At 40.0% G+C, this 24,017-nt stretch overlaps 1 protein-coding gene across 1 annotated transcript in view; it reads left to right on the top strand.

Annotated features, from left to right (window-relative positions):
• Positions 1–24,017, top strand: part of LOC126232190 (uncharacterized) — a 111,572-nt gene that overhangs the window by 22,857 nt on the left and 64,698 nt on the right. Inside the window, exon 4 of the mRNA XM_049942488.1 lies at positions 16,996–17,082. Within this exon, the coding sequence (XP_049798445.1) occupies positions 16,996–17,082 (87 nt within the window). The remainder of the gene's footprint in view (positions 1–16,995; positions 17,083–24,017) is intronic.

Raw genomic sequence — 24,017 nt, 5'->3', positions numbered from 1 at the left:
GTCTGACATTGGGATAGGAGAACAGACTGATGCGGCTGTCATTTAAAGTGCTGGGTAGCTCACCCAAAAACCATTTGTCATGGCGGCGTTTATTCCACATATATCAACAAATTTAAACCTGTTGAAATGATTGCACCTTGTGAAGTAGCACAGAAGTGGTTTGTTGTTTCGATTCTACTCCACAATGAATTTTTCTTCTCTTTTCCTCTATACTTTCAGTAATGTCACACTGGACAACAATTGATAACGATCTTCATTGATAACGATAGGAAAATCACTATCTTACTTTTCGTTGCACCATGAACGTTGCATGAAGGACAGCTTGCCACAGGTGCGTTTAATTTTCAATAAATTTAAGAAACAACTTACATCATGGGCATTCTGCATCATTTATTTTCTATATCAATTTTACAGGCATTTACCGGTATCAGATTCAAATTGATCTTTCTTAACCCTTATTTTCAGTCATATATGCCAACATATGATTTCACCAACAAAAATTTAAAAGAAAGTATGAAAGTAGCATCAAATGTACGGGCTATGGAGCCCCATTGTGATACTACAGCACTGTTACCAGTGTTACTGAATTTACTGGGCTGTGCGGGATTAGCCGAGTGGTCTCACTCCAGTCATGAATTGTGCGGCTAGGTTCGAATCCTCCCGTGTGTGTGTGTGTGTGTGTGTGTGTGTGTGTGTGTGTGTGTGTGTGTGTGTGTGTGTGTGTGTGTGTGTGTGTGTGTGTGTGTGTGTGTGTGTGTCCATCCTTAAGATAATGTAGGTTAAGTAGTGTGTAAGCTCAAGGACTGATGACCTTAGCAAAGAAGTCCCATAAGATTTCACACATTTGAGCATTTTTGCATTTACTGTTGTAATAGGTGGTAGATAATTTCATCTGATGTGGTTACCATGCATGAAGTTGCTGCATGACACTAAACACTGTAAACAGGTTTACTGTAAGATAGCTAGCAGCTTAAGACACATTACCATCCATTCTTCTCCAACCCCAATATGATCCACAGCCTCCACTTGTGAGGAAAATTTTTCCGTGAATGAAATTCGTTTTTACAGTGTACCTGTGTGAACAAATTATCATGCATAAACAAGGCAACACAATTTCCAAACAGACGAATTACAATAGTTTTGACTAAAGTTCAGTCTTGATCAGACCATTTGTTTCAATGATATAGGTAACCGGTTTCGGTTATTTTTACATAACCATCATCAGACCTGTGGATTAATTTTAGGAAATACTAAAAACCAATCTTTAAATAAAATGAGTGTCTAATGACGTAAAAATTTAACAAGATAATATAAAATTAATTATACCCATGGCTCCCTTAGGATGGTAGGCGGAGCTCCTCATCTGCCACGAAGTTAACTGATGGTTGAGTGCTAAGCACGAGCTTTAATATGCAGAGGCTCCACCTATTTCCTGTCACACTACTTCACAACTGCCAATCAGCGTTCATAATATGACGCCATCGTCAAAGTACAAAAGTAGGAAATACACTAATAACATAAAATTCATTCATTTAAAATGTCTGATTAACAGATAGTTAGTATGTGTACAGCTTATTTACATTTTAGATAAAAACAGTAAACTACGATGTGTAATAGTTGTGCCCTCTTTGGGCAACCTTAATACTATTACAATCTCAGTTACATCAAAGATGTGAAAGTCCTTGGAGTTGTGGTATATATCGATTATACCGAGTCGCCTATATCACAATTGCATATGGCCTTCAGACTAGACACTGGTTTGCTACAGCTCACCATGCTACTCTGGCCTTGCAAACCTCATCTCCCAGTACCTAATGCAACCTACATCCTTCTAAATCTGCTTAGTGTATTCTTCAGCATCCTTCTGTAGCCACACATTTCGAAAGCATCTATTCTCTTCTTGTCTAAACAATTTAACTTCCATATACAGCGACACTCCACAGTATTACGTTCAGAAAAGACTTCCTGGCAACATCTATACTCAAGGTTAACAATTTCTCTTCTTCACAAAAGCTCTCCTTGCCTTTGCCACTCTACATTTTATATACTCTCTACTTTGACCATGATCTGTTACTTTGCTCCCAAAATAGGAAAACTCGTCTACTACTTTATCTCATTTCCTAATTTAATTCCCTTGGCATCACTGATTTAATTCGACAAAATTCCATTCTATTCACTTTGCTTTTCTTTCTGGTCATTGTATATCCTCCTTTCACGACAATGTTCATTCTGTTCAGCTGTTGTTCCAGGTCCTTTGCTGTGTCTGACAGAGTTGCGATGTCATTGGCAAACATCAAAGTTTTTATTTCTTCTCCATGGATTTTAATTCCTAACCACAAATTTCTTGTGTTTCCTTTACTGCTTGCTCAATATACAGATTCAGTAACATCAGGGATAGGCTACAACCCTGTCTCACTTCCTTCCCAACCACTGCTTCCCATTCATGCCCTTCGGCCCTTGTAACTGCCATCTGGTTTCTGTACAAATTGTAAATAGCCTTTCATTCCCTGTATATGACCCCTGCCGCCTTGAGAATTTGAAAGAGATTATTCCAGTCAACATTGTCAAAAGCTTTCTCTAAATCTACAAATGCTAGAAATGTAGGTTTGCCTTTCCTTAATCTATCTTCCAAGATAAGTTGTAGGGTCAGTAGTGCCTCAGGTGTTCCAACACTCCTACACAATCCGAACTGATATTCCCAGAGGTTGGCTTCTATCAGTTTTCCCATTCATCTGTAAAGAATTTGCGTTAGTATTTTGCAGCTGTGACGTATTAAACTGATAGTTTGGTGATTTTCACACCTGTGAAAACCTGATTTCTTTGGGATTGGAATTATTATATTCTTCTTGAAGTCTGAGGCTATTTCGCCTCTCATACATCTTGCTCACCAGATGGTAGAGGTTTGTCAGGGCTGGCTCTCCCAAGGCTATCAGTATGTAATGGAATGTTGTCTACTCCTGGGGCCTTGTTTCGACTTAGGTCTTTCAGTGCTCTGTCAAACTTTTCATGCAGTATCATATCTTCCATTTCGGTTTCATCTACGTCCTCTTCAATATCCATAATATCGTCCTCAAGTACATCGCCCTTGTATAGACCTTCTATATACTCCTTCCACCTTTCTGCTTTCCTTTCTTTGCTTAGAACTTGGTTTTCATCTAAGCTCCTGATATTGATACAAGTGTTTCTCTTTTCTCCAAAGGTGTCCTTAATTTTCCTGTAGGCAGTATCTATCTTCCCCCTTGGTGATATACGCTTCTACATCCTTACATTTGTCCTCTAGCCATCCCTGTTTAGCCTTTTTGCGTTTCCTTTTGACCTCATTTTTGAGACGTTTGCATTCCTCTTTGCCTGCTTCATTTACTGCATTTTCATATTTTCTCCTTTCATCAATTAAATTCAATATTTCTTCTGTTACCCATTGGTTTCTACTAGCCCTACTGCCCAGTATATAAGAAGGAAAAGAAGATTCAGAAGTCCCTACACGGAGGCTCTTAAGAAGTATACACCACCCTGTGTCCATGACGTCTAGTTATGCTTTAGTTACATCTTCACCCCTTCCTCCCCCTTCCTTTCCCCAGTACCGGACCCCTCTGCTCCCCCCCCCCTCCCCTGCAGCTCCCTTACCTTCTCCTCTGGGCACTGCTCCCCCTCCGCAGCCGGAGAAGTATCCCACTCCTTCGGCGTCTGCCGGTCAAGGGCGCCCCTTCCAGTATGCCCCTCCCCAGCACCTTCCAGGCCAAAGGTCTGCTGCCACACGACGACCGCGAGAACCGCGGGCTGTCGGCCCCCAGGTCGCCCGATCACTTTCTGTTCCTGGTGTTGCTACAGCTGGCTATTTTATGGTACACAGCCCTCCTCGATCTCAACCTGAAAAGAAGAAGAAACGTAAGTCCCGGAACAAGAGCCTCTGGTGTCACCAGAGGTCCCTTCCCCGGCTTCACAACCGGATTCTGACCTGTCGCTCATGGATGTCGCCCCCTCCTTGTTGGTGGTGGGTGGTGACCGGGCGGTATGACTGGCTTTAGCCTGTCCAGCACCCATTTAAATCATCTTTCTGTGGTTATCCAATGGAACTGTAATGGATACTACTGTCACCTTCTGGAATTGAAATCCCTTATTTCGTCTTACTCTGCAGCTTGTGTGGTTCTACAGGAATCTCATTTTACTGATGCTCACTCACCGACCCTCTGTGGGTTCTGTGTTTTCTATCGCAATTGGGTCGGACCCCTGCGGGCTTCTGGCGGCGTTTGTACGTTGGTCCGTACAGACATTGCTAGCACGTGGATTCCTCTTCAAACTACATTGGAAGCAGTTGCTGTTAGGGTGCACCTGGATTCTGAGGTCACGGTTTGCAATCTTTATCTCCTTCCTGACAGGACTCGTATACCTGCTGCCTTAACTGTCCTTCAGCAACTTCCTCCTTCCCTCCTCCTTCCTGGGGATTTTAATGCTCATCATCCCTTGTGGGCGGTGCATTTCCATGTAGACGACGCCTTCTCTTGGATCAGTTTATTACAGACCACGACATGTACCCTCTTAATGATGGCTCCCCTACTCATTTCATTGCTGGTCATGGTACCTTTTCTGCTATTGATCTTTCTCTTTCTTCTTCCTCTCTCCTCCCTTCATTACACAGATCGCCACACGACGATCTTTGTGATAGTGACCATTTCCCGTTGACTCTCTCTCTCTCTCTCTCTCTCTCTCTCTCTCTCTCTCTCTCTCTCTCTCTCTCTCTCTCTCTCTCTCTCTCTCTCCCTTCCCATTCCCCGATGGACAGGTTACCTCGTTGGTCTTTCCAACGCGCCGGTTGGCTTCTATACACTGCACAGGTCGTATTTTCTCCCTCTTTGTTGGGTTGTATTGATGACGTCCTACGTGACGTGTCTGACGCGATTGTTCGCGCTGCTACCCTTGCTGTACCGCGCTCATATGGACCATTTCGTCGCCGGCAAGTCCCATGGTGGAGTACAGCCATTGCCATTGCCATCTGTGATCGCCTTCGAGCCCCGCAACACCTTCAGAGGCCCCCATATTTGCCAGCCTTATTACCTTTAAACGCCTTCACGCTAAAGCCCGTTATTTAATCAAACCGAGCAAACGGATATGTTGAGAACGATTTCTTTCTTCCCTATGTCACAGGTATGGGCTACACTTCGCTCTCTCCAAGGTTGCCATCAGCAGTTCACCCTCCCAGGCCTTCACCTCCCAGATGGCCTTTGTACGGACCCATTGATTCTTGCGGAGCATCTTGTGACACATTTTGCAATGGCATCAGCCTCCTATCCGGCTGCTTTTGTTCGCCGGAAACAGCTGGCCGAAGCTTCCACCTTATGTTTTGCCCCTTGTCAGTCCGAATCTTACAACGAACCTTTTACTGAATGGGAATTTCTATTTGCACTTTCTTCTTCTCATGATACAGCCCCTGGCCCAGACTCCATTCATAACCAGCTGCTTCAACATCTCAGTGCTCCAATATGGCAACATCTTCTCCAGGTGTTTAACCGTATCTGGCTCCAGAGTAACTTCCCTTCTCAGTGGAGGGATAGCATCGTGGTTCCTGTCCTTAAGCCTGCTAAGAACCCCCTATTTGATGACAGCTATCGGCCAGTTAGTCTGACAAAGGTTGTTTGCAAGTTACTTGAATGGATGGTAGCCCGTTGGCTCAATTGGGTCCTCAAATCTCGGGATCTATTGTCCCCTTACCAGTGTGGCTTCCGAGAAGGACGGTCTCTGATCGATCCTTTACTTCGCTTGGAATCCGCAGTACGGCAGGCTTTTTCCCAGTGCCGCCATTTGGTTGCAGTATTTTTTGACCTACGCAAGGCCTATGACACGGCCTGGCGCCGTCACATCTTATTTACACTTCAACAGTGGGGTCTCCGGGGCCCACTCCCGATTTTTATCCGCCAGTTCCTGTTCCATTGGTCATTCGGGGTTCGGTTTGGTACTGCTTTTTGTTCTCCACGGACCCAGGAGATGGGCATCCCACAGGGTTCTGTCTTGAGTGTACTTCTTTTACTCATTGATATCGATGGACTTCTGGCCTGTATGTGATTTCTGCATTTGGGTGAGTTCCTCTTCGATGTCCTCTGCAGAACAGCAGCTCCAGGGAGCTATACGGCGTGCTTCTGCATGGACCCTCTCACATGCGTTTCAATTCTCTCCTTTAAAATCGCGGGTGGTCTACTTCTGTCACCGTACTACGATCCACCCTGATCCAGAGCTCTATCTCGATGCACAACGATTGCCTGTGGTCCCACAGTTTCGTTTCCTAGGTCTTCTTTTCCACAACAAGTTCACTTGGCTGCCCCATATCAGACTTCTGAATGTAGTATGTTTCCGTGAACTCAATGCCCTTCGCTTCCTTGCCCCTTCCTCTTGGGGTGCGGACCGCTCCCTCCTTCTCCATCTTTTTCGTGCTCTAGTTCTGTCTCGCTTGGACTATGGTTGTCAAGTTTATGGTTCGGCTGCTCCTTACACACTGCACGTGCTGAATCCAGCCCACCATCGTGGTATCTGTTTGGCCACTAGTGCCTTCCCTACTAGCCCTGTTGATAGTCTCCTGGTTGAAGCTGGGATCCCCCCCCCCCCCCCATACCTCCCTTTCTGTTCGGCGGTCCCAGCTTCTGGTGTCTTATGCACTCGCTATCCGTTCCTCTCCCACTCATCCTTCCTATTCTCTCCTGTTCCAAGACCATGGACGTCGCCCACCCTGTTGGGTTCCACCTTGCGTGTCTTTGTCTCTTTGCCGTGATTTTCAGCTTCCGTTTTTGTCCTGTCTTCCTCGCTTCCTCCGCTCCACCCTCCACCCTTGGTTAGTTCCTCGGCCTCGAATTCGGATAGATCTCCGCCGAAGTCCGAAAGATTCCATCCCCCCCACTGGTGTTCCATTCCTTTTTCCGCCGAATTTTATGGGAGTTTCGGGATGCTGTTGCTTTTTACACAGATGTCTCTAAATCTGCTGATCATGTGAGATAAGCCTTCATGTCCTCTGTTGCAACGGAAAAACATCTGCTGCCACCTACATGTGGGGTGTTTACTGTGGAATTGATGGCCATTTCCCAGGCCCTTACCTTCATTAAACAGTCCCAACACAACCATGTTTATTATGTATGGACTCAATGAGTGGCCTTCTGGCTATTGACCTGTGTTTTTCGCGCTATCTCTTGGTCTCTGCTGTCCATGACCATCTCTCTGATATTCACCGTGCTGCTTGTTCCATTGACTTCCTTTGGGTCCCTGGCCATGTGGGAATCCCGGGTAACGAGTTCGCTGATCGTTTGGCTGGGGGAGCAGTCACTTACCCCCCCCTCCCCCCCCCGTTTTCTATAACCTCTCCTACAGCGGCTTAACGGCTTCACATCATCAAATCCCACTTCGTACAATCATTTGCCAACTCTTGGGAGGCTACTTCCCTGTCTAATAAACTTCGTACGATTATGGTGACCAGGCCCGTGGCGTTCTTCCGTTCGCCTCTCCTGAAAGGACTCGACCACACTGTGTCGTCTCCGCATTGGCCATGCCAGGCTGACACATGGTTTTCTTTTGCGTGATGAGCCACCCCCACTTTGTGGTTATGGAGCCTTCCAGTCAGTAGCCCACATTTTGGTTGAATGCCCCCTTCTTCCTTCTTTTGGCTCTGTGTGCTAAGTACAGGCTCCCCCGCACTTTACCTTTGATGTTGGCTGACGATTCGTGGATGGTCTCTCTGGTTCTCGGTTTCCTCCGGGAAAGTGGTTTTTATTCTCAGTTTTAAGGTTTTTAATCTCTCTCTGGTGTTGGGGCAGGGCGGTGAGTGTTGGGGTATCTCCCACTGTAAGCCATGTGTGTAGGTTCCTGGCTCCCCTCCCTTCCCTGACCATGGTGATCTTTTCTCCCCTTTTACTCTGTTTCTATCATTTTTTAGGATTGGTTAGCCGCCTTATCCCATACGCACTTCTACATTCTAGCAGTTGCACATTTTAAGTTGCAGGTGGTCTTGCCTCTGCTGCTTCAGAGGTGGGATATTTCCTGCCTCTATCATAGCGTTGGGTTCTCTCTCTTGCTGAATTACCTCATTTTGTATTTACCATTGTCAACATGACTGCCTTTTTACATTGTTAGCCTTTTCCATTTTATATTTCTGACTATTCCGAGATGTCACACTATCGAAATGGACCACATTTGAAACAAGGGACTGATGACCTTGCTGTTTGGTCCCTTCAAACTCAACCAACCAACGATCCCTTAATGCAATGGGTCCAGGAAAACTGTCACTTGCTCACTCTTGATGGAGCCATGGTGATGTCTATGTGGGTTCCTGGTCATGTCGGTCTGACAGGAAACATGGCTGCTGATGCTGCTACCTCATCCCACTAGTTCTTACATTCTCTCTGATGATCTCTGAGTTGCCGTGTGTCATTAGGTTATGTCACTTCAGCAATGTCAACAGGTCCTCCCTTCGTGGGAATAAGCGCCAGGTTATTAAGCATCAGCTTGGACAACCTCCTCTCGATCATCCTGCCATGAGGAGGTCATTTTAACCATATTGTGTATTGGGCACTGTGTTTATAGCCATCAGCATTTAAGTGGTGCTCCCCCACCACTTTGTGCACATTACACCCAACTTTCGACTGTCTACCATTTCCCAAGGGAATGCCCTTCTGTAACCATTTACGCGGCCACTTTGGTTTGCAGTATGAGTTATTGGCTGTTTTTTTTACTTAGCAAATGACGTGTGCACTGTCGATTACTTTTTACTTTCTATCCAGCATAGCAATATAGCAAAGGCCATATTTAATTTAGACCCCAGTTTCTCTGTGGTGTATTTTGTAGTCCGTTCTCCATGTCTTCTCCTCTGTCCATTGGGATTGATGTGTGGTCACTTTTATCTCCTCTCTCTTTCTCCGTGTTTCACAGTTTTGATGAGGACACATATGACCCTAGTAGTTTTTGCACCCTAAAACAAACCAAACCACTAGCAAACATGTCTGCAAACAACCCAAAATTTATTTCATAACTTTATAATTTGAGATAATGAATAAATATTGGACTACCCTACACATACACTGTGATCAAAAGTATCCACCCAAAAACTTACGGTTTTCATACTAGGTGCATTGTGCTGCCACCTACTGCCGGGTTCTCCATATCATCAACCTCAGTAGCTATTAGACATATTGAGAGAGCAGAATGGGGTTCTCCGCAGAACTCACGGAGTTTGAACAAGGTCAGGTGATTGTCACTTGTGTCGTAAAGCTGTATGCGAGATTTCCACACTCGAAAACATCCCTAGGTCCACTGTTTCCGGTATGGTAGTGAAGAGGTAAGGTGAGGGGTCACATTGCACAAAAGCATACAGGCTGACCTCACCTGTTGACTGACAGTAACCGCTAATAGTTGAAGGGGGTCGTAGTGTGTAATAGACAGACGTCTATCCAGATCATCACACAGGAATTCCAAACTGTTTCGGGATCCACTGCAAGTATTGTGAAAGGCATAAGGTGAGAACTTGGATTTCATGGTCGAGCAGCTGGTCATAAGCTGCACATCATGCCGGTAAATGGTAAACGACACCTCGCTTGGTGTAAGGAGTGTAAACATTGGATGATAGAACAGTGGAAAAGGTTGTGTGGAGTGATGAATCATGGTACACAATGTGGCAGTCTGATGGCAGGGTGTGGGTATGGCAAATGCCCGGTGAAAATCATCTGCCAGTGTGTGTAGTGCCAACAGTAATATTCACAGGTGGTGGTGGTGTTGTGGTGTGGTGGTGTTTTTCACAGAGGGGCCTTGCACCCCATGCTGTTTGCCATGATACTTTCACAGCTCAGGCCTACATTGATGTTTTAAGCACCTTCTTGCTTTCCACTGTTGAAGAGGAATTTGGGGGTGGTGATTACATCTTTCAAGACGTTTGGGCATTGTTCATAATGCACGGCGTGTGGCGGAGTCATTACACGACAATAACATCCCTGTGATGGACTGACCTGCACAGAGTCCTGACCGGAATCCTATAGAACTCCTCTGGGATGTTTGGAACTCTGTCTTCATGCCAGGCCTCACCGACCGACTTAGATACCTCTCCTCAGTGCAGCAGTCCATGAAGAATGGGCTGCCATTTCCCAAGAAATCTTCCAGTACCTGATTGAACATATGCTTGCGAGAGTGGATGCTGTCATCAAGGCGAAAGGTGGGCCAACACCATATTGAATTCGAGCATTACCAATGGAGGGCACAATGAAATTGTCATGTACAGCCAGGTGTCCAGATACGTCTGATCACATAGTGTATCTTTTGGTTGGTCTCATGTATCTGAGAGTCACTGTAAAAGTCTTCACCTCTTAGGTAGTTCCACACAAGCGTGAAGTCATGTTCGTATCGCAGCCCACATTTTCTCACTATATTCAAAATATGGGACCCAGCTACTGGAACAAATGCCGAGTTCCTGCATTATGAAATACTGTCAAGAAAATGATCTATTGACACGTAATCAGCATAGATTCAAAATATGTTGTCTTTATGAAAAATGACTGATTGTATATTCACATGTAGTGATGAATGCTAGTGACAGCATATCTCAATTTGATTCCACAATTTTAGAGTTTTACAAGGCTGTTAACATCATTTGTCATAAGTGGCTTCCAGTAAAATTATGTACCCTCAGATTGTTGTCAGTCATGGCACTAGATTTGTCATTTTCTGTTAGTAAATTTTTGTAGTTGTTTGGTAACTGCATAGTGCTGGTTTAGGAAATTGATGGTCCAGCACTAAACTCCATATACTATGAATCTGAAGGAAACTGAAGAGGATGAATTGTAAAATTCCGTTTTCAGTCATGTTCTTATTGTCACAGTGATGTGTCCATAATGGTTAAGGTGACAGCCCACAAAACGCAAGAAATCAAAGTTTCTCATCATTGTCGCCTAAATAAATTTTTACATGTGTTACGTAGAATATTTTCTAATGTTAAGCATTCATTAGATCACTTTGTGAATGTTCCTGATTAGCTGAAATCATCTGATATTCAAAATTGTATTGCCTGACTGCATTGCAGCAGCACTGTGAGTGAACAGAGCAATCAATGTTACTTGATCAATGACTGTAGGATCCATTTTTATTCTTGCAGAGGAACTGTTTCCTTTCCAAAATCATTATATTGGAGAAAAAATTATCTGATGTTTAGGTCTTTAGCTCCAAACATGTTTCCTGTGACTCTTCTTACAAACTGAAATTATGTGAATTTCTCTATTCCCCTGAAAAGCCATTGTTCAATAAAGTAAAATTCCATTGCCAGAGGTGGTTGTACAACATCCACATGTTTCATTTAATCTGATAGCTGCCCTTTCAGGTCTAGCGGTCTACTCTGTGTAGAATAAGTTTGGTTTTTCCTGCTCCCTCCTATCCCCACCTTAGTCAATTATATATCTGTCATTTTGGTATCCATGCTGTAGTTAAAAAATGTGAAATGCAATTTTATGTTCTGAGGTAAAGCAGTGTAATTATGTCTTTCTGTTCCTGTCTTCTCTTTTGCTTCTGTGTGCAACATTATCAACAAGCACTTTTAGAGATGCCTTTGGTCCATTTTCAAAAATTTTTGTTCAAAATTTCTGGGATTTCTTTTTTCATTTCATTTTTTTGCAAGATATGGTCTTGCTTATAGATTAATGGAACACTTCTTATATAAGCTGCCTTGATAGTTATTATATGTTCAGTTTTGGTTTGCAATGGGGATCCAGTAGATTTGGCTTCATTTGAATCTGTTATACAGATGTCTGCTGCCATGTAACTATGTTATGTTGTTGTTGTTACACAGATGCCAGTCCTCACTGTATTCCACAACATTCCCCGTAGCTGGGTGTATTGGCTGTTATATAGTTTCTAATAACTTCAACATGTTTGTTAGGCAGAAGTATATTCCTTTCTTTCAAAACCTGTTTTTAACAGTAGTGATCTGTGATGCTTCAGTAATGTAGTGCTCAGGTTCCAATCTCTGTATTTAGAGAATTGATTATCTTGGGCATGTGTATTGCTAACAGAATAAACATTTTCCTGTTGTGTGGGTTTTCTAAGCAGTTACAGGCTAATTTAGGGAAAACATGTTTTGTAGATTTTCACAGGAATTTTTGTTCTCACAGCTGTGGCACTGTCGCAGGACATGATTTTGAGATGAATGAGTTCAGATTGTCCTCTGGAAATTTAGATCTTCATTTTCTGTGGATTCCCTAAATCTCTTCAAGGAAATGGAAGGACAGTTCCTGATAAAAGGGCGTGGCTCATGTAGTCTGTATTTGCACAACCTCATATCATGTTGTACTTCATTGCTGTAATTGTCCTCCAAATCTTTCTCCCACTCCCATTACATGCAACTCCAATTATGTAGTCCCAGGTGTATATATAAATCTATCACTGTGGTGTGATAGAGGAATTTGTATACATTATTTGCAGGGACTATTTCTTAAGCATTAACCTGCTATGATGGGTGGATGTTGGAACTCAAATGGTTATTTTTCCACCTCACACTTAAAAATAATTTTTTTCCTCACATTTGATACTTACCTGCATGCAGATTATTTCAAATCTCAGTAACATGCAGTGAGATAAATCTAAATTTATCTCATTGCACATTACTGATTTTTCATGATGATAACTGTGTTACTACCAGTGTTCTGTGGTGAATAGTTCTGGTGGGTCCTCTGTATGGAATATGAGATTTTGTAGCTAATTATTTCTAGTTTTCCTTCCAGTGTTCTCTGTGCAGTGCTACTGTTAATGAAACTCTAGGTCTTGTCTTGAATGCTTACTCATTTTTCTAAGAGTAAGACGATTACTTATTGAATGTGTAAGTGTGAGTCTACAAATTAAAGTGTTTTGGGTTGCCCCAACTATCACCTGTCACTTTTTCACATATGGAAATTGTCAATGTGGAATATGACAATCTCCATTCCAGTGTGACGCTGTAGGTTCTCGTGTAACTTAGTGTGTTGGTGAGTTCAGAAGTTGGAGGAAGCCAGTGGCATACTGCATCCAGTAAGACAGTGCCTGCTAGAGCACTAATGTGTTAATAACTACCTCCAGGTTGATGAAAGCTTTACTTTTACTTTGGGTTTACACTTAGTTTTTGTGACATTTGACGTGTACCAAAATTAGGTGACCCACACTAGATCTGCAGTTACATGCTTATTGTCTTAACAGGTGGTTTTCTAACCTAAAAAATGCATTCTGCATATAACCTACTATTTGGTTAGCTTCTTCGTGACCATAATGCTTTCATGGTCTTTATAGGTGTACCCTATCATCTTCCACTGAATAACACAGGTCTGAAAATGAAGAGAACTAAGATAATCATAAAATAAAATAAAAATGTTCTTATTGGAGCCTTCCACTTGGCACAGGCATAATAGATAGTGATTGGGACAGGAAGATAAACATTGTTTTCTATAAAGTAAAGAAGTGTAGCTTGTGAGTCGAGTTCTACAAAACAGACATGAATATTTGTTGTTCAACAACAATGTTTCATAGGTAGAGACATTTTGATCAGCCAACCTAACTCAAATGAACACAATTTAGTTGCAGATGATGATCTATCAGTACATAGAAAAATATTGAGGATCATACATAACACAGCCATGTAGAAAAATTAGGTACGGATGGAACACCACATCTCAAATGGATTATATCAGATGGAACCTTGGCAACACAAGATGTTGCCATGTCTCTTGTGCCATGTATATTTATACTCAATATATTATTTTGTTTCTCTAATCTTGTTACGTGAATAACTTCTAGTTGCAAGTATCATTTGATGATGTAGGGAAATGCAACACTTCACTATAGTGGTATGTATTGCCACATTTCTTGATAGTGGTGTGTATGACAATACAAGGCTGCTGTTTGCTTGAGAGTCTTGGATTTCCCAGTGATGAGCAACCACTCACTACTTGATTGGATGCTCTAGGGCAGTATTCTTCAGGCGCAACAGGTGAAGTGAGTTGTGTTGGTTTGGGTGTCCAATCAACAACACTCAGCACATCTTGTCTCTTAATAAGGCAAACACAAATAATCTTGCAGCCAGTGTTCTCCCTTTCCTTTTGGGTGAAAAAAAGTCAGCAATGTCAAGCTATTGGAAAGCTTATGGGCCTGTGGCATCTTGACTGGAACCCCAGGGGCTTCTGTTGTTTCTTAGTCATTGCCATGGAGACCTGGTAAGTGCAGGTACTTGAGATGTACATATGTTACTTCGAAGTGGCTTTAATGTGCCCATATTAATAACATTGTTCCTAAAGCCAACAACTCCTGTGGAGAGGTTTAGCTAATAAACTTTACAAATGATGGTCCACTTACTGCACATGGTTATGATAAAAATTAGATATTTGTAAAATGTCTCTGAAGTGGTTTGGTGACAGGCAATGGGAGTATATTACATCATAGACAATGCACAGCTGTTAAGCAGCTCAGTCATGCTGTTAACATACAACATAATCAATTTTGTGTATGGCCTTTCCTTCACAGCATGCTTTTGACACATGCTGATGGTTCTGTTAATGTTATATAATCATATATGTGGCTATACAGAACACATGTGCAACTTTGATTTTGAAATTTTATTAATAATTATATCTGGTATAGAAATCTTGGTTTTGGTGAGTGGTATTGTGTGGATACTCCTGTATTCATGTTCTTTTGCTGCTCACAAAATGCTCTTGTATTAAGGTGTAGAGCAGTGTTTCACTGCCTCTCTTCAAATATTAAGAGCTTTCTCTCAGAGGTGGAATCTATGTTGTGACAGACGGATATATAGCCTACTCTGAGGTTTAGGTTAGCCTGTAAACAGTTTTCTTTTCCATTATTTCCTGTTTTTGTACAGACTCCTGCTGGATACAAATAAATATCAGAAACAAAAGAGCAAAAATAGTTGCTGAAACCCAGTGTTACATTATGTGTTACATATTTTTTCTGTTTTACCCCCCTGCAAGCGGGGTTTTTCTTTGAAAATTCAGTTTGATCCCACTCTAGCACTTCACATGTCAAGGTAGTTGTCAGGTTGAATACTGTGTTTGGCTTGCCATTGAATCAAAAATATTATGTCATTGGCTTTTCAGCCATCATAGTTTCCCATTACAGCATGCAAAAGGTGTTACTAATATAAACTTTGGGGTTAGGGAGGCAGGGGGGTGGTCCATCAAAACGTTCTATCAACTTATGTTGGATTGTCATATTTTCCTCAAGTGTTGCAGGTGCATAACTTCATTTCTTGTCTCAGGTGCTTTTTAACTTTATGAATAAGAACTTTGCGAAGAATTTATTTGGCTTCCATGTGCAGAACATAAAGAAGTTGGATGCATTGAACTATCTTACCGCATCAGTGTTTCCACATTCACAATTGGCAAAAACAAAGTGCTATCTTAAAACTTACATCTGTCAAAATATCTGCTTGCTGCACTCATCTACGTTGCACTGTGACTCACCCCACTGCTGTTAATAACAATTTTTTTATTGTGGTGGTTTGTTACATCATAACATGTCAAATGTCCCCTATCTCATAATTATAATCTGTCTTATGAATCAAATTAAATTTCGTGTAATTTAAAGTTCTGCTGTTAGACAATTGTAATGGATACATTCAAATGTCTAAATGACATTTGGAGCGCTCATAAACGGCCAGTTCTGTTCTCATGTAAATTTTATTTATAGTATATTCATTCAACTATGCTGAAAGGGGGCTGGAAAGACTGAAACCATACAAAAATGAAGTTAACTTGAATTCTGAAATAAAAATCAAGAAATGGTATTGTGATGTGTGTTACGAGATTTGGTGTGAATTCCATTTTATTTTATGAAGGAGTTTCCATCTGAACCAGTCAATCACATGTAACGAGAGAGAGCTTGCAATTCATGTTGGACTTATGAAGAGAGTGGAGAGTTCAATGGAATTGAATCACATGCTTGAAGCCATTGACCACACCCGACACTTCACCAAGAATTTTATAGACAATTTGCCAGTTTCACCTGCTCCTGTGCACTAGGAACATGAAAGGTTCTGGATTTGGCTTCATATATAAGGCACACGGTTCAGATTAGTAATGTTACTGGAGTTTCTCAGTCATGCAATTGCAAATATATTAATAATAATAATGCATGTTGCCATCTACATAAACACTGTGAGTAATCAGCATCTTCCATTCATTAGCAAATATAGTGCATTTCTATGCACATAAATTTATCCAATTCCTCACAATAATGAATCAATGTTGCAGTAAAACAGTAGAAATTTTAAAAATTAGTCACATAGCATGATTTACTCAATGATACAGAGTTTTCTACCTGCTTACACAAATCCTGACGTGCTCAGTGCCCTGTGTCAATGGTGGCACACTATTTAAATGTTCAAATAAAGCATGAAAAGGGATGATAGTGGTACTGGTGAAAAGGAGAAAATTGTCATGATATTTTAGATAGTGTGTGTAATTTTGTCTTGAAATGAAATGGTATTGTATTAGTTCATTCTCCTGCAGGAACGGTCTACCCACAATAACATGTCTCCCACATTTAGTTGTGTGTGTGTGTGTGTGTGTGTGTGTGTGTGTGTGTGTGTGTGTGTGTGTGTGTGTGTGTGTGTGTGTGTGTGTGTGTGTGTGTGTGTGTGTGTGTGTGTGTGTGTGTGTGTGTGTGTGTGTGTGTGTGTGTGTGTGTGTGTGTGTGTGTGTGTGTGTGTGTGTGTGTGTGTGTGTGTGTGTGTGTGTGTGTGTGTGTGTGTGTGTGTGTGTGTGTGTGTGTGTGTGTGTGTGTGTGTGTGTGTGTGTGTGTGTGTGTGTGTGTGTGTAGGACATCAGCAATATGGCTCAATTGGAATGAAAATCAATCTAATCTAATGTGACAGACGTTTTCTTGTTACCTAACGCCAGTAAGTGAATACATCTGACCAGTAGCTTTTTAGCCACGCATGATGTGTAACCACCACTAAGGTGCAAGAGACAGATGCTTTAAAGATGCCATCATTCTTTCTTTTTTCAGTTTCTTGAAGATCCACTAAAGATGCCTAGTCTTCATATAAAGCATGACCCAGAACTGAAACAGGATTTGGATGGCACTGAACATGATGTAAGTTTTCACATCAGTGATGCATTGTGCATGAAGTACAGTATGAACACCATGTAATGCAATGAGTGCAGTAAATCTCAGTGATCATAACTGATGAAACATTAAAACCTAGGATAGTAGCACTTCTCCAGAATTTTTATAGAATTTCAATTGACTGTAGGTATGTTGTTATCTTGTGTTTAATGGTATTCGAATAAAACTTCTAGGAAACTAAGTTTATTAACTGTAACCCATGGTAATTTTATTGTACATGTAAATAATGAATGCCTCAAATTCGTACTTGGCACAAATGTACCAAAGAAGACTCTCCTTTGCAGCAGCTGTCAATTCATTTGTCTCTGTGGCAGTTCTATAATAGAAAAAGTGTAAGAGGTAAAGCAATCACCCATAAGCAGTAAGTTATCAGATAAGTGTTGTATTTGGCATACATTTCTATTTGCTGAAGTATTCAACGAGAAACAGCCTGCATTACTGGAATTGTGTGTTTGCTCTGTGTAAAGGCAATGGGTTTATCCAGTACACATGTCATAAATTTACAGTGTAATGGAATATTACTTATCCAAACATTTTGCAAAGAGAAAACATCGTGATAGCAAGAAGGATTGTAAATAGCATTAAATTTCGTACATGATGGTGATAGTAGGTGAAATTCCATATTTATTTGATTAACTGTCACCATAGTGTACTAAATTTAATGCTATTTACAAAAATTTGTAACACCTCTTAGATATCTATTTTTGGTGACAGTAACCAGCTCTGTGGACTAAGATCAGTTGTGGTGAGTGTTGGTATTTTTACTAGGTAGACGTGATTGGAAAATGAAAAGAAGTGAAACACTTCAGATGTGGCATTAGAAAATGCTGCTGAAAATTAGGTGAACTTAAGAGGAATATGGAGTCCTCAGCTGATCTGTTAATGAAAGAAATGTATGTGAAAACTGACTAAAGGAAGGGAGAGGATGATAGGATACTTGCTAAGACATCAGGGAATAAAGTAGTCAGGTGTGTTTCCATCTCACTTGGGGGGAAAATGCTGGTATTACACATGTCAAATAGGAACTTTAAATGGAGTTTAGTTAATTTCTACGTTTGTTACGCAGTCAGTAGTGGAACCTCGTCAAGCGCTGACAACTCTAAACTAGTAGATAAAAATTGTGTTTTTTGAGAAGGGTATAGTGTACTTACTTACGTGGCAAGATTTGGGGTATATACTATTTATTCCAATATATATTTTGCAAAATGATTGTAACTATGAAATAGGAGGCATTAGTGCTAATACAGATGCTCTTTTGCAATTGTTCTTCCCAAAACCACCTTCAAATGGAATAGGAAAGTGCGAAGTAATGCACGTAGTGGTACCAGAAGTACCCTCTGGCATGCACCATTAGGTGACTTGTATAGTGTATATATATCTATGTAGGCAGGGATATGTACTATAATTACGCATTCATTATGGAACACATTTGGGTGAGGTTATGAGAGAATAAGGAACCCATTTCTTAAAGTTCACAGTACTTGCAGGCAATGATTGGACAGCACTAAGAGTGTGTTGCAAAACACGGGAGTTAGGTATAGTAAACAGATGGGCAGGGACAACAGCAAAGGTGATAATGAGAGTGAGAGATGTACAGTAGATTTAGTGCACACACAACTTTGGAGAGAGGTGGTGGTGGTGGTCATCGTTGTCGTCGAAGCACGTTCAACATAATACTTGCGAAATTAAAAGTGATATATCGAATGGGGAACCTGTGCTTGGCGCAGCCACAGCAAATTCCAAAGCTAAAATGGTGGTTTGTAGCGTCCATGAAAGTTGGTATGTGGAGCATTACCTGACGCAACAGATATGGTGGTTCTTTCTTCTGGAGTGGTGTAGTGCATGCCACTACACACTGAATTTCATGTTTGCCACCCTGGAGAACTGTTGACACATAGGTACAACATACAGCTAAAAGCACTAGAACCTTAGTACATAACTAACTTTGATGGTATAAAATGATTGTGTATAAGATCACAATAGGTAGAAGTAAGGAAATTTGTTTGAAAGTAAGAAGAGCAGTGATAACATTCACTACCTTAAAATTCCAACAATTATGATGTGAACAATGAAGATTTTTTAGTGCCATTGGTGCTGAATCCCTGAGGTGCACTTCATTTGATTGTAGTTGCTAACAACAGCCTTCTTAGTGAGAATTAAAATTTACGAAAATATATCTCCTCTGCAGGTAATTATGCCACACATACTTGGTAATTTTCCTAACAGCTTCATTACTGAGTTCCCCAACTGCGGACGGTGTACATTTTTTTACTTGTTTCATCATTGTTTTCCAACATAATCTTTAATTTGGGTCCATTCCAATTCTGTTGGGGTTGTCAACCCGTCAATTTTTTTATCTAGGCAACTAGGGTACATGTAGAGAAATTGAATTTATATGCTCTATCTTTTTAAAATTTTTCACTTCCACATTCGTATGATGAAACCAGTAATTTCCTCCTTTCATTTTGGCATAAGTTTCTCATCAACAACAGTACATTTGGAAGCACTATCTAGAACTGATGTTGATGATGGAGGCAGATTATGCACAGACCATTTCTCTCAACTGATATTCAGATTGTATAGCAATGCTTTGAACAAGAGTGATATTGATATATCCACTGAATAACATTTGATGAAACTGCTTTTAGCATTGTTAAGCACTCCACTGTCCACAACAAATAACAGTAAATAAAGGTAAAATTTCAACCCTATAACTGTACGAAATGTATGTAAACAGAATCTCATAGTGCACTGAATGATTCCTTAGGACAGCAAGCTGCCAAAAACTGAACTGCACTGCGCTTGGGAAATATTTTGACAGTGTGGTGAAGGTCTATCCCTTGGGATAGACTGAATGTGTGCCCTGCCAGCTTTGCATGCCTCACCACACTATTTCATTTCTAGCTGCAAGTCCTAAAGTAATTGTGAATAGAGTTTAGTTAAATTACCCTGTTGCTTTCTAGAACCAAGTCCTTGAGCATCATACAGGCTGGCAATGCAAAATAAATTTTGGAGACCGAAAATCTGGGACGTTATCTTGGGTCCAGTGCAAGACACTACTCATGATTGGATAGGAGGAGAAACCAAAGATTGCCAGAACAAGAATACATTGTCCAGAAATGTGTGTCAAATGCCTGAATTCATTTGAGCAAAAGCTGTGAGTGTGGAACAAGTTAACTTGATAAATGTGGGCGACAGTAGGCAGACAAAGGCTGAAGACGAGTGATAGGTGTGTGGATAGGAAAAGCACAACACTGCAACTCAAGGCAAACTGTTAAGTCACAGCTGATGGTTAGGGTCAGTAGGTGCTGTGCTGTTAAGTATACAGTGTAGGAGAGGGCTGTTAGTGTCTCTGCAAAGAGCACAGTAAAATGTACCACAAGGTGGAATCATGGGGATTAATTTTAGGAAATACTAAAAACCAATCTTTAAATAAAATGAAAGTGTCTACTGACGTCAAAATTTAACAAGATAAAATAAAATTAATTATACACATGGCTCCCTTAGGATGGTAGGCGGAGCTCCTCATCTGCTACGAAGTTAACTGTTGGTTATGAGTGCTGAGCACGAGCTTAAATATGCAGAGGCTCCGCCTACTTCCTGTCACACTATTTCACAACTGCCAATCAGCGTTCATAATATGACGCCATCGACAAAGAACAAAAATAGGAAATACATTAATAACATAAAATTGATTCATTTAAAATGTCTGATTAACAGATAGTTAGTATGTGTACAGGTTATTTACATTTTAGATAAAAACAGTAAACTACGATGTGTAATAGTTGTGCCCTCTATGGGCAACCTTAGTACTATTACAGTGTCAGTTACATCAAAAATGTGAAAGACCTTGGAGTTGTGGTATATATCGATTATACCGAGTCGCCTATGTCACAATTGCATCTTTGTTCGATGCTGCAGAATAGTCTTACTTTAACTGTAGTTTTCATAGGAATATTCTTTATATCAGTAGGGTAGGAGCCAAGAGTATGTTCCACATTATGTATGTCTGAATAACTGATGAGACCGCTGATTAAATTTTTAGAACTCATCGATCTAATAGTTTCTATAATAATCAATGTCAATTTAATAAATTTTTTTTATGTTGTACAGCATATTTCACATACATAGCTTTTGCCATGGGTATAACTAGTCTTATATATTAAAACAAAAGAGTAGGTGCTTTTATTAGAAAATTTCGTCAAAAAAGTCGTAAAAATATTTGTCGCGAAAATCCAATTGTTCATTGAGCAGCATTGATGATTTGGTTTTCAAATGAGCATATATCTCGATTTCTTGTAAGATATTCATAAGTAAGCCTTTATTTGCATAATGAAGAACTTGTAAATTCTGCTCTACTGTCCCCTCAGCATGACTATTGAATGCTATATGATGGCCGAATACAGACTTTGTTCGTGAGGTACCCGACGTATGTTCTTTGTACCTTACTGCAAAATTTCGACCCGTTTGGCCTATGTATATTTTCTCACTGTCCCTACATTGGATCTTGTACACTCCTGATCTGGTAAATTTTCCATTACCTTTACTTACGGTATGTCTTAATTTTTTGTTGTGAAGTATTGTCAGTTGTAAATGCTATTGTTATTCCAGAATTTTTGAATAAATTAGTAGTTCTATCTGATATGTTTCCCATATATGTCATCTTCATATATTTTCGATTACCTATTAGTGGAGTACTTCGTGATTGTTGCACTTTATTAAAAATGATATCTACCTGTCGTGTGTCAAAAGAGTTGGTTTTTGCAATTTGTTTTAAGATAGTCATTTCCTTTTTGATCTCATTAGCTTCTAGTGGTAATTTTAGTATTCGGTGTATCATAGACTTAAAAATGCTTTTTTATACTTGTCAGGATGACATGATGTGGCATTAATAATATCAGTGGTTGTAGGTTTCCTGTATATGGTGAAGAAATGTTTCCCATTGTTATTAGTTATAGTGAGATCAAGGTAGTTAATAGATTTTCGATTTTCATGCTCAACCGTAAATTGTAACTTCGGAGGCATAGAGCTTGATTTTATATCAAGCTTCTCAATTTCATCTTTTGAACCATTATAAAGCAATAATGTATCATCTACATATCGCTTGTAATATATGATTTTATTTGCGATATCAGGGTTATTTTTCAGGAAATGCGACTCAATGTGGTTCACGAAAATGTCTGCAACTGTCCCAGCCAAAGAATTGCCCATTGCTAAGCCATCTTTCTGACAATAGGTTTCAGTATTAATAGAAATAATTGTAATCTAAAGTGCATACAAGCAGTTCTATAAATTCAGTTATTTCGTCTTTAGTCATATTTTTGTATTGTACTAAGTTATCCATAATTATATTAATCGTCTCATTAATGGGTATACTTATATACAAATTTTCAATATCTAATGAGGCGAAACTTGCACTAGTTGGAATGTCTATATTGTGGATTTGTTGTGCTAATTCATAACTGTTTTTGATATTGAAATTGCTGTCATATATATATATATATATATATATATATATATATATATATATATATATATATATATAAAATATTCTCCTCTTATTATGAATTCATGAATCCCCAAATACCTAAATTAAGATCACAGATGAAACTGCATAAAAAAGAGAAATCTATATGACGTATTGTCAACTACATAAGTAGTCCTTCATATAAACTAAATATGAAACTTAATAAAAATTTGAAAGCACTCTATTACCACTAACAGGTAATCCAAAATATATAAAGATGACATATATGGGAAACATATCAGACAGAATTACTAATTTATTGAAAAATTCTGGAATAACAATAGCATTTACAACTGACAATACTTTACAACAAAAATTAAGACATACGGTAACTAAAGATAATGGAAAATTTACCACATCAGGAGTGTACAAGATCCAATGTAGGGACAGTGAGAAAATATACATCGGCCAAACGGGTCGAAATTTTGCAGTAAGGTACAAAGAACATACGTCGGGTACCTCACAAACAAAGTCTGTATTCGGCCATCATATAGCATTCAATAATCATGCTGAGGGGACAGTAGAGCAGAATTTACAAGTTCTTCATTATGCAAATAAAGGCTTACTTATGAATATCTTAGACGAAATCGAGATATATGCTCATTTGAAAACCAAATCATCAATGCTGCTCAATGAACAATTGGATTTTCGCGACAAATATTTATACGACCTTTTTGACGAAATTTTCTAATAAAAGCACCTACTCTTTTGTTTTAAAATATAAGACTAGTTATACCCATGGCAAAAGCTATGTATGTGAAATATGCTGTACAACATAAAAAAATTTTATTAAATTGACATTGATTATTATAAAAACTATTAGATCGATGAGTTCTAAAAATTTAATCAGGGGTCTCATCAGTTATTCAGACATACATAATGCAGAACGTACTCTTGGCTCCTACCCTACTGCTATAAAGAATATTGCTATAAAGAATATTGCTATGAAAACTACAGTTAAAGTAAGACGATTCTGCAGCATCGAACAAAGATGCAATTGTGACATAGGCGACTCGGTATAATCGATATATACCACAACTCCAAGGACTTTCACATTTTTGATGTAACTGACACTGTCATAGTATTAAGGTTGCCCATAGAGGGCACCACTATGAAACATCGTAGTTAACTGTTTTTATCTAAAATGTAAATAAGCTGTACACATACTAACTATCTGTTAATCAGACATTTTAAATGAATCAATTTTATGTTATTAGTGTATTTCCTACTTTTGTACGTTTGCGACGGCGGCATATTATGAACGCTGATTGGCAGTTGTGAAGTAGTGTGACAGGAAGTAGGCGGAGCCTCTGCATACTTAAGCTCGTGCTCAGCACTCACAGCCATCAGTTAACTTCGTAGCAGATAAGGAGCT

Source organism: Schistocerca nitens, unplaced genomic scaffold (assembly GCF_023898315.1).
Source record: "Schistocerca nitens isolate TAMUIC-IGC-003100 unplaced genomic scaffold, iqSchNite1.1 HiC_scaffold_466, whole genome shotgun sequence".
NCBI lineage: Eukaryota > Metazoa > Arthropoda > Insecta > Orthoptera > Acrididae > Schistocerca > Schistocerca nitens.
Note: the sequence above shows the minus strand (reverse complement) of the source record. Positions and strands in the feature narration are given on the sequence as shown.